Here is a 12478-nt window from a genome sequence, read left to right on the forward strand (position 1 = left end):
TGCTTCCCCTTTTTTGTAGGTGGTGCTTTCTATACAGCAGAGACTAGTGAAAATGCAAAATTGCATTATAACAATTCGTGGGCGCTTATCCTCCATGCTACAGCACTGTGGCTTACAAGCACAGGCTTCGTCGTTGCTGACCCAGATGAAGGAGCATCCAATCTCTCCAGGCCTGTAACACCAACTTCCATGTGTCAGGGATCATCATCTGGGGCTATAGCAAAGTCCCCTGAGGATGTCTACTCTGATAGATTCCATCTTATTTTAGGTCAGTAAAAGAGCTTCCAAGCTTCCAACCCTACAGAGTTTTTCTTGAATTGTGCCTCGCTGCCTGTCAGCTCTTTTTGGCTGTATTAGGTGTTATAGTCTTGATATAACTAAGTAAATTTGTATAATTTTATAAAATTGCAGGTTTAATTGTTAAGTCTAGAATTCTATTATAAGCTGACTTTAGATCAAATTGAATTGTAGAAATTGCAAGAGAAGCCTAGTTCTTTCACAGAATTTTTAAAAGACCCATGTGGTATCTACAGCTGTACTGAGGGGTCATTCCTCTTCCCGTATTCTAAAGAATTGCATGGTATTAGAAAAATATGCTCAAAGGTACAAAATTGCAAACAGATATTTAATGTCAAAGATAAATGAGATTTTTATATTTATGAAGTTTAACACTTCAGTTTTTCTTTCCTGGAACTTTATTTTTAAAGTAAAGTATCTTTCGAAGGTACAGTGAGTTTCTAGAATAAATTGAATCAGTGGTTTTCATATTTTATCTGTTTCTTTCATTACCTATAAAGAAGTTTTTGATTAAATGAAATGTGAGGGGTTTGTTTTGTTTTGTGTGTGTGTGGATTTTTTTTTTAATGTGAGGGTTTTAAAGGTTATTAAATTAAGTAAGCTTTTTGGGTCATAGAGTTTCTATTCCTTTCAAGGCCAGACATGACCAGATTTCCTGTATCATTGGTATATTAAAATTTTGTTTCCATTTGTCTTGACATGAGAGCTTTTTGAAAAATGACTTTCATAGAATGAAGGATAGCGGAGTTACTATGAGTATAAGCCGTGCAGTTCAATTACCTCAGTTCACATTCTTGATGTACCCCATTGTAACTGACCTTGCGCAGATTAAATTGCTTAAACTCTATGTGTTCATTTTGTTCTCTCAGAAAAAGTGCTAATAATAGTACCTACTTCCTCAGGTATTGTGAGAATGAAATGAAAATATATGTGCAAAGTGCAGAGCCTGATACCTGGTAATCACTCAACAAATTTTAGTCAGAATAAAGTTATGAAACTCTGCATGTTACATTCTCTGGGACAATTTGTTGTGATTTTTACATCTTTTATTGCAATTTTATAACAACTACACAGTAGTGCACAAGCCTAATGAGATTATTCTTTGTGTACATGCAGATGAAAATAAACTATTAAAAGACTTGCCTTATCACTTAATTGTTTAGAGTCCTCAATTTATTGTTGCTTGTTTGCATTACCTTCTTGCTAAGCTTATTTATACATCTTACCAAAATGAAAAATGAATTTTTAATTTCATGAGCTAAGACTCTCAAAGAAGCCTCTGTCTTTTTTTTCTGCTTTTTACAGGAATCAGTGTGGAATTTCTGTGTTCCTTGCGCTCAGATGCAACCATGGAGAGCATTACTGCTTGTTTACATGCGTTACAGGCCCTTCTAGATGTTCCTTGGCCCAGATCTAAAATTGGCAGTGATCAGGTGATTCGTTGTTTTTTGGTAGGCTTCTGTAGATATCAAAGAACAGGAACAGAAACATGTTCGGGTACTACAGCAAACAGAATGAACACAGAAGTAAAAAGAAAACTAAACAGCTGCACAGCTAGGCCTCAGGACTGGAATGCCGTCAGCAGCTGTGCTGACCTGGGAACAATCATGCTTCTGACTGCCGCTTTCTGTCTCTGCCTCTGCTGCACTTCTCTCTGCTGCCACCAGCTAACCACTCTGTATAGCAGCTCTTCTGTCAAACTTCTTCGATGATGGGACAGTTCTGATAGTCATTGTCCAGTATAATAGCCACTAGCTACAGGTGGTGTTCCTTCTTTGCCTTTTTCTGCTTCAGTACACCCTGGCTCCTCACATACATCTGTATTTTATATTCCATTTCCTTAAGAGAGAACCTTCTTGGTTCATTTGGCTGCGTTACAGGCCCTCTGTAGCCTATTACAAAGTATTCCTGTTGTCTGAGTTCTCCCTCCAGGTCTTTTTAAGAGACTACTGAGTAGCCTATAGGTGGAGTCAGGCGCTAATATCTGACTCAGTTGTGACCATGGTAAAAGGATCACTGTACAAAGTATGGCACTTCCTTTAACTGCTTTCCCAAGAGCAACTCTGCATTGGGCAGGCACCCTCAGCATCCGGTATTACCAGTATATAAAATTCTTATCATTGTCTCTTGGATGTTACGAAACATGGATGGTATGATTTCCTCTCTATATACGGACTATTATTTACCTTATTGACACTATCATTTTTTAAGTTTAAGGTATTAATCAGGTTTCTACCTGACTTGGATTGTATTTGAATAAATTTTAAACTTTTTGTGCTCATTTATTCTGCATCTTAAAACAAGTATTATAATGATAGGTTTACTCTGTTATTTTCAAAGATGAAAGAAAGCCACTAGAGTAACTACTAGAAAAGAAAGGGGGAAATGAAGTATTATTTGTCCGATGTATTTTATTTTTTAGAGAGAGATACATTCTGTGCTTATTATTCACTTTTAATGTCATACTTTTCCATTATTCTCTGTTATTACCAAAAAAATACACCATATAAATCTGAGACTCTACATGGCAGTCCTTGTGGGGTTTTTTAACCAAATTTCTCATCTTGTTTTGGAAGTTTCCCTTTCTGTTTTCCCACTTTAGGACCTGTGTGCAAATGACCTTTTGTCACAGTGCCATCTTCCACAGATCGGACAAAAACCAATCTGGAGTTGGTTTAAAGTGGAGCAGGTGTTACATAACTTTATTGCACTAACACCTTTATTCTTTTGTGAACAATTTGTTAAAATCTCTTTTTCTGGATTTTGTCATAGAATTTATTTAGCACTGGTTTTTGTGGGGGGTTTTTAAAGAAAGTATTTCCAATGCAATCTCCCCTAAATGTTTTCCTATGATAGGCCTTGGGTATCGAGTTGTTGAATGTACTGCATCGAGTAATTTTGACCCGAGAATCACCTTCCATTCAGTTGGCTTCACTTGAAGTGGTAAGACAGATTATATGTGCAGCACAAGAACATGTGAAGGAGAAAAGACGAAGTGCAGAAGGTGAATGTTAACCCACAATGCCAAATTAATCATGTAGCATCATTATTTTTTAAAGTATTGCTTATGTATCTATGTCATTCTGATAATCTGTTATGTGTAGCACAAAAGAAACATCTCTAGGCATGGCTATAAGTTCTCCCATTCACCTTTACATGTTAGCTTGGATGTTGTCCATAGCCAAACTACTGCTCCTTGAGAAAATGAGAATTTTTAACAAAACCCTGGAAGCGAAAAAAATCTCTTATTCTGATTGAGTACTTACACTAGCTGTAAGAGTTCACTAACGTACATGGAAAGAGCAACTAACATTTTTTAATGACTTAGATTTTGCAAAGTGATTAAATGCCTATTTACAAGTCTAATTCAGTATTGGTGAGTTGATTATTCAATATTACATTTGACTACATATTACAGAAAACCCAACATAACAGTGGATTTAAAACTCAAGGACTTTTAAAAAAAAAAAAAAAAAAAAAAAAGCCGAAACCGGTTTGGCTCAGTGGATAGAGCGTCGGCCTGCGGACTGAAAGGTCCCAGGTTCGATTCCGGTCAAGGGCATGTACCTGGGTTGCGGGCACATCCCCAGTAGGAGATGTGCAGGAGGCAGCTGATCGATGTTTCTCTCTCATCGATGTTTCTAGCTCTCTATCTCTCTCCCTTCCTCTCTGTAAAAAATCAATAAAATATATTTAAAAAAATAAATAAATAAAAAATAAAAAAATAAAACTCAAGGACGTATTCTCTCATCTCTCGCACGCGCCCTGACCGGGAATTGAACCTGCCACCTTTTGGTGTGTGGGACAACACCCAACCAGCTGAACTACCTGGCCAGGGCGGGGTTCACATACTTATGAGCACGATGTTAACGAGAAATTTTTTTTTTTTAGCGAGAGAGAGAAACATTGATTTGCTCTTCCACTTATTTGTGCATTCTTTGGTTGATTCTCTATGTACCCTGATTGGGGATTGAACCCACAACCTTGGCATTTGGGGACGATGCTCTAACCAACTGAGCTACCTGGTCAGGGCCAACCAGAGAATATTTTAAGGCTGAGAGGATTACCAAGGATTTCTTTTGATTCGTCCCAGTAAGAAGTCATAATAAAGACAACTACTTTTATTTAATACCTAAGACTTTTGTCATTTAAATGTGTGGCCTACAACACCAGTGAGTTAAATTGCCATCTGCCAGAAGCAAAGTAAATACAAAGAAAAGAAGCGTTTATTCAACCCTATTCTTTCTTTCTTTTAGTTGATGATGGGGCTGCTGAAAAGGAAACCCTGCCAGAATTTGGAGAGGGAAAGGACACAGGAGGACTTGTGCCTGGGAAATCTTTGGTTTTTGCAACACTGGAATTGTGTGTATGCATTCTAGTTAGACAGCTCCCAGAACTAAATCCTAAATTGACAGGTAGCCCAGGAATAAAAGCTACAAAGCCACAGATGCTGTCAGAAGATGGAAGTAGATTGGTTTCAGCGGCGTTAGTTATCCTCTCTGAACTTCCCGCAGTGTGCTCTCCTGAAGGTATGCTGTGGTGTGTGGTTGCTTTACTGGACCTGGAAGGAGAGAAATGGTTTTGATAGGTAAAGGAGATAATAGTTGCTCATCCTTTTCTCATTAAAACAAATCTGACCTAAAGGTTTGGGTAATGTTATTAATCCTCAAAGATGAACATTACATCCTAGTAATTTGTTTTACTAAAAGGGTGTAAATAGACAGCATGTACTGCAGATACGTTTTTTTATGGTTGACAGTATTTTAAATCTGTCAGTGGCAGTTACTCACTCTTGGGCTTTTTTTTTCTTTTTGTATACAATATCCAATGGACTTCCCCTACCTCAGTAATGACAGAAGTTTGTCATCATATCCACTTCTATTTGGAATCAACTCCATTCTTTTAGTACAGCATTTTAAGGCTCTCCATAGGGCTCTGCTGAGTCACTGCCTCCTCTTCATTCCTTCTGGGAGAATTTTAAACCCAGGAGGCTTTATGCTCATCCCTGTACTTTGCTATTGTCCATGGTGTTATATGATCCCGTCCCTTCTCTTCTTAAAATTTTGCATTTCTTTGAAGTTCAACTCCATATGTCTTATTTCCAATGAAATTTTTTTATCCTCTGGGAAATCTAGCACATAATAGGTACTCAGCACTTAATACTTTTCAATTGGTAAGCATATTTCTGCTTAAATGTGTCTTGACCAACTTATGTGCTACCTTATTTTTAAAGTGACTTTAAATTTCAGTTTGAATTAAAACCTATATTCCTTGTTCTCACACACTTCCTTTCTGCCACACCAAGAGTGGCATAAAAAGTGACTAGCAGAGGACAAGGGGTAAAAATACACTATACAAGTTTTGTTGAGTAGCATCTGGGAAAATTGACCATTTTAGCTTTAGTCTCTTTCATTTTAAACGTAATTGACTTTTTAACTCCTTTAGTAGCCGTTAAAACTTTAATATTTTGTGCTGAGTGGATTGCTACAAATTCCTTGAAAAAAGTTTAAAATGAAGTCAGATGGGCAGTGCCAATGGTTTTGCAGCATTGTGAATATACTTAATGCTGCCACATTGTACACTTTAAAATGATTAAAGTGGTAAGTTTTATATTATGTATATTTTACCACAATAAAAAACAAATGAAAATAAATTCGACATTTGCCAATTTCCAAGTAAAACAAAATAAGACTGCAAAAGATACTGTGATACAATTTAAATAACATTTTCAATTATAACCAAAATACAGACAGTCCTCGGGTTACATTGGACTCGACGTACATCATTTCGTGGTGTGAAAATCGCATTACGTCACGCCATAGGAACGGATCTCCGATGTAACCCGAGGACCTACTGTAGAATCCAGTCTTTCTTTTAATTTATTTTTATTGATTTTAGAAAGGAAGGGAGAGGGAGAGAGAGATAGAAACATCAGTGATGAGCAAGAATAATTGGTCAGCATCCTCCTGCACACCCCACACCAGGCATCGAGCCCATAACCCAGGCATGTGCCTGACTGGGAATCGAACCGTGACCTCCTGGTTCGTAGGTTGCTGCTCAACCACTGAGCCACGCCAGCTGGGCTGATTCAATCTTTAAAATCTAAAGGTTATTTAAATTATCTTAAAAGTTATAGTTCTTTATGAAAAATAATCTTAAAAGCAAGAACTCTTTGACATTGCCTTATCACTGATGATTTCTTTTTAGGAACTATATACATAGACTGAAATACAGAGTATTTTTTTTGAAATGTATCTTACAGGAAGCATCTCAATTCTCCCTACCATACTGTACCTCACAGTTGGGGTCCTGAGAGAAACTGCTGTGAAGTTGCCTGGGGGCCAGCTATCTTCCACAGCTGCAGCTTCCCTGCAGGCTCTGAAGGGAATATTATCTTCTCCCATGGCCAGAGCAGAGAAGAGCGAGGCTGCTTGGACTGACCTTCTCCGCAGTGCTTTAACAACAATTCTTGACTATTGGGATCCAGGTAATTAAAGTTTTTTGGAAGCTCTTGTTTTAAAAATCAAGAGGGACCATTTTTTGAGAAGCTGTTGACTTGATTATGTTTGGTAGTCTCACCTGAAAGAGACCATATTTATTACACAACATGGTTAGAGAACGTAAGTGGATAGAAACATCTGTGTTCTCATTTTAGTATCTTTAACCTGTAATACAAGTAAATGAATGGCAGCCTGTATGGTAAGTTGACACGAGAGACCTTCAAGTGTAATATTGTGTTAATTTCAAAATACAGTATGATCTATGACTAGCTGACAGAACTTTTTACATGCATAGTATACTGAAAAGTGCATAAGCTACCTACGAATTATAAATAAGACCAATCTGCCCAGCCAGTGTGACTCAGTGGTTGAGCATTGACCTATGAACCAAGAAGTCACCGTTCATTTCCCAGTTAGGGCACATACCCAGATTGTGGGCTCAATCCCCAATAGGGGATGTGCAGGAGGCAGTGGATCGCTGATTATCTCTCATTGATGTTTCTATCTCTCTCCCTCTTTCTTCCACTCTCTGGAGTCAGTAAAACTATATAAAAGAAAAAGACCAATCTGGTTCATATACTCACCTTAGCACTTAATAGCTAACTAACTAGCCAAGTTACCCAACTTCTCTGAGCCTTAGATTTCTCATTAACAAAATAAGGATATTAAGTTGCAGGAAATGTTAAGGCAGTAACATAATATATGAGAAGCATCTCGCTTATTACCTGGCATATATCAATAAATGATAGCTAGTATTATGTTCAATGTCCATTAAAATTTGTTTGCTCTTGTTATGTTCATTTGTTTGCTCTTATTATTATGTTCATTTTCAGCATATGTTATAGTGATTGTAAGAAGTCTTTAGACAAATTACAAATTATTTCCACTTTTCTTATTCTAGTAAGGATAAACGTCACAGTTCACTATATTCTATTTCATATGATGAAAAGGTTTCAGTTGAATTCAGCATTTATTCACCTCCTATTTTGTACCTAGAGTTGGAAATCTAGTACCTGTAAATTACTGCAGGGTATAATTAATAACATAAGTTCTCCTTGAAGGTGACAGTAATGTCTTAATAATCGCTCGATTTCTAGTACACTAAAAAGAAAGAGATTAACTGGCAAAAATTAGAGTAATCAGCTCTGAGTAAATGAGGCAGAGTGTCACAGGTAGGGTTCTCTGGAAGCTCATTCTAGGATGGAGTTTGGGGAAAAGGGGCTTTATTAAGGAACCAAATATGTGAAAGGAATAGGGAAAAGCAATTTGGGGCAAATGAAGTCACACTACAGTGCAGGCCCTCAAAAGTGCAATGAACCTGAGAGCTCTAGAGATTGCCCATCAGAGTGTCCCACATAGGACAGAAATGGCCTGGCCTTGATCCCCAGATGTGGATGGCCCAGGAAGGATGTGATTGCAGTCAGGGCAACTCAGTAGCTAAGGCCAACTCTGAAGGAGTGGCTGGGCAGCACCTTTTCCAACTAAGGGGTACACCTCCGTATCTGCCACAGAAGGCTTCTCAGAAGAATCCATTTCTTAAAGGATTAGAGACATTATAGGTAGGGATTCCAGGCACAAAATTTTGATCAAACACCTGGAAACAATGTAAGTAAGTACATTTGGGGACAGCAGATAGAGAAATGAGAGAATGTGGGTTTGGGGGGGAAGAGTAAGAAGGTGGTGAATGATGAATTAGTAGAAAAAGATATGCATTGAATGGTATTTAGGGCCAAAGGATGGAAGACTTGGCATGATCTCAGTGGTATTGCTTTTAATATGCATGTGAAATTAGGGTTTTAAGGAGAGTAAAGTGATTTGCATTTCTAAAGAATCATTCTGGCAGCAGTATAGAAAAGAGAGCAAGATTGTTGGAGATGAGATAGTAGCAATAAGGATAAAGAGGAATAGAATACTGAAAACTAAAATACTAAGGCTCTACTAACAGAATTTACTGATAGTTTGGTTTAGGAGTTGAAGGGTAGAGTGAGTAGAGCACTCAGTACCATGAACAGAAATACCATGGTGAGCATTTTCAGGGGAATATACTGAAGTTAAGTGTGAATTGCCTGTAGGATAGTCAAGTGGAACAGAATATATAGAGTCTGGAGTTCAAGAAAGTAGTCTGCACTAGAGGTGATTGTAGACTACCTGTATTAAGCAGTTATTGGTGCAACCTATTGGATGGTTGAGATCACCCAACTTTAGTTTACAGAGCAAGATGGGAGGAGATTCAGAAGAGAATGCAGTCACAAGCAAAAAGAAAGCGAAAGTGGTCAGAAGTGTAAAATACAGTGTTGAGGTACAAAAAAAGAGGTGAGGAAGGGGGAGGTTCAAAGTATAGGCTCCTCTTGACAGGAAGAAGAAGGTAGAGATGAGGTTGGAGCTGGAAGTTTTAGGGAGGGAAACATGCCCCTATCTAGGCAGGAAATAACATTAACTGAATTTTAAAGACTTAACCTCTACCAATGAGAGCAAAGGAAAAAAGAAAAGGACCAAAACACTATGTCCAAATTTTTATGTTGACAGTGATTGTGAGCATGCCTCTTTCATCACATACAAAAAGATGTGTTTTGTTGTGTATCAGGGAATGAGGTTAGGAACTGGAGGATTTAGGTTGGCTACTGAGAGAAATTAAAGAAGCAGCTGATCATGACAGGAAAACCATTTGCTACATAACAAATTATTGGCTTAAACATTATCTGATAGTTATGGGTCAGGAATTCAGAGCAGCATAGCTGGGAATTTCTGGCTCAGGGTCTCTTAGGAGGTTGCTGTTAAGATGTTGGCAGGACTGCAACTAGAGCATCCACTTCAGAATGACTCATTGACTCAGTCAAGGCTGATGGCAAGAGGCTTCAGTTTCCCTCTGGCTGTTAGCAGGAGGCCCCACTTCCTTACCGCTTGGGCCTCTCCTTGGGGCGAATGCTAAGGGAACCTTGCATCTATCCTAAATAAAAGAGAGGGGGCTGTAATTGGAAAAGAAAAAAGAATGGGAATGTAGTCATGCACTGCATAACCACATTTCCATCATTGACAGACCGCATATACAGTGGTGGTCCCATAAGATTATAATTGATTATAAGAAAAACTTTTTTTTGCAACGTTATAAGAAAAGGCTGGACCAGTCTATGATGTTGAATTGACTGTGAGTTCTGGGTGGTTTCATTAAATAAATGAGGAGGAGACTGGCTCAGGATGCTGTCCACCAGAGGCTGGAGCCAGAAGTTGGCCAGAGATCAGGAGGAGTGGCCTGGGGCAAGGGACAGCCACCACACCCACCCCTGCTTGCCCCTGCACTCACAGACTCACTTCCCTTCCTTCCATTTATCTTTGTCTCTCTTTCCTCCCATTCCTGTTCCTCTTACAAACTCACTTCCTTTTCCTCCGTTTCCTCATTATCTTTCCTCCCAGCCCCATTCCTCTCCCTTTTATTGTATCTCCTCTCAAGTTTTATCTCTTTGATCTCTGCTCTTCCTCTCTCCCCTTCTCTTCCTTCGCTCTCTCCCTTCCTCCCTCCCTCCTCCTGACTTCTCTCCCTCTGAAGGTGCCTCCCTCAATAATCCTCCCCCTGATACACACATACACACACACACTATCTTTTATACCGAATTTTTCTGTAACTTTTCTAAATTTAGATACATAAATATTTACCATTGTGTTACAGTTGCTTACAGTATTCAGCACCGTTGCATGTTGTACAGGTTTGTAGCCTAGGAGCAATAGGCTATTCCATCTAACCCAGGTGTGTAGAAGGCTCTACCATCTAGGTTTGGGTAAATGCACTCTATGATGTTTTCAAAAGTAGCAATCCAGGGGGAAGGGGGGACGGGGGCTGGAGGGAGGGTAGCAGTCCATTCTTATGCAAGTTAATGAGTTGAATTTGGCTCTCCTTTTCAAATAATATTGATTTTTCAATATTCAATATTTAGCAGGTTAATTAAAATTATTTAATGAGACTTTGACTTTGGGGAATGAATTACATCTAATAGAAAATTCCTTTAAGTAATTGGTGGTGAAGGGGACCAAAAGTTCTGCTTTTTAGGGTATTGATTTTCAAGTTGGTTATTAAGAAACAAATTACCTGTAAATGGCTCATTCTCACTTTTGAAATCTAAGATCTCATCCCCTCATTTTCTCCTTTGTCCAAAATGTCATATATACCCAGTTTTGTCTCTGTATTTGGAATTTTCATGCTTAATGTGAATTCCCTGTGCATATGTATTAAGATTTTATTTTCTCCTGTTAATCTGTCTCTGTTAATTTGGTTATTAGCCCAGCCAGAAGAATTTAGAAGGTAGAAGGACAATTACTACTTTTTAGCCTCCCACAGTGGCCTATGCAGGAATTTTCAAGTTTTTTCTCTACTGTTAAGAAATGGTATATGTAGCAAAGTGCTAAAGGATTTTCACTTGACACATGTATTATCAATATATGAATACTTTAAACTTAACAAAGAAAAAAAATTGTCAAAGCATTTCTGTATTGCTCTACAATAAAGATAGTAATAAAATGGATAACACACATTGAGTATTATGTACAATGTGCTATTTTAATGCTTTACATAGATTAACTCATTTAACCTTATAAATGTAAGTCCTTTTCTTACTCCCATTTTACAGATAAGAAAGCTGAAGACAGGGTTAGATATCCAAGGTCACACAACTAGTAAATGTGTATTCCTAGTAAATATATGTATTTACTGATGTCCTTACCTGTGAAGATTATCATTGCTTTGGTAATTCTTGATTCTAGAATACTTATAATGCACATTTTAAAGCCTGAAACATTTGCCAGGAGTTTTAAAGTCAATCAGTGTTTACCGTCTATAACTGGAACAAAAGAAATTGTTACTACCAAACTAGAGATAGCTTCACACGGACAGTAAATATAGAAATATTAGGATCTGTTTCTCATATATCATTTTCTCTTTAGTAGATGGAACACACCAAGAACTTGATGAAGTCAGTCTGCTTACTGCTATCACAGTATTTATTTTGTCTACCAGTCCAGAAGTAACTATCATCCCATGCCTTCAAAAGCGCTGTATTGAGAAATTTAAAGTTACTCTTGAGATTAAAGATGCTATGGTAAGTGTCTTTAGCAGAGAGATGTTTGTGATAGGAATATATTTAGGCTTTTGCAAAATTTTTCTTTGATTTTTGTTGACTCTAACAAGAAGTATCAGACTAAAATTTTTATATATAGGTTTGGGGTGACATATTCTTGGGGTAAAAACACCAAATAAAAATAGTCTTATTCGTTGGCCCTGAGGATAGAGCATAACTGGAAAAAGATAAAGATTTTTTTTTTTAAATCAACAAAAAACTGCCTGGCCAATGTGGCTCAGTGTTTAAGCATCGACCCAAGAACCAAGCGGTCACCAGCTCGATTCTGGGTCTGGGCATGAGTTGTGGGCTTGATCCCCAGTAAGGGGCATGCAAGAGTCAGCCGCTCGGTGATATTTCTCTCGCATCTATATTTCTATCTTTCTACCTCTTTCCCTTCCTCTCTCTCTAAAAATCAATAAAAGCATGTTTTTAAAAAATCAACAAAAACTAAATTTGAAATAGGGGCATCTTAAAATTGACATATTTCTAACTCTTTTTCAAGGGACATTTGGTATTATTATAGTGGATTTTCTTTTTGTAGAAAAAAAAGAAAGGCTTCAGCACATGCCTTTA

The 12478-nt window shown here is 37.8% G+C and overlaps 1 protein-coding gene across 2 annotated transcripts in view; it reads left to right on the forward strand.

The window, feature by feature from the left end:
* HEATR5A (HEAT repeat containing 5A) overlaps positions 1-12478 on the forward strand; it is a 71952-nt gene that overhangs the window by 55328 nt on the left and 4146 nt on the right. For both annotated transcript variants that reach the window (XM_006085847.3, XM_014453329.2), the window contains 6 exons: positions 20-268; positions 1603-1730; positions 3154-3301; positions 4554-4826; positions 6560-6784; positions 11730-11884. In XM_006085847.3, coding sequence (XP_006085909.1) covers positions 20-268; positions 1603-1730; positions 3154-3301; positions 4554-4826; positions 6560-6784; positions 11730-11884 — 1178 coding nt within the window. The remainder of the gene's footprint in view (positions 1-19; positions 269-1602; positions 1731-3153; positions 3302-4553; positions 4827-6559; positions 6785-11729; positions 11885-12478) is intronic.

This window comes from Myotis lucifugus, unplaced genomic scaffold, assembly GCF_000147115.1.
Source record: "Myotis lucifugus unplaced genomic scaffold, Myoluc2.0 scaffold_22, whole genome shotgun sequence".
NCBI lineage: Eukaryota > Metazoa > Chordata > Mammalia > Chiroptera > Vespertilionidae > Myotis > Myotis lucifugus.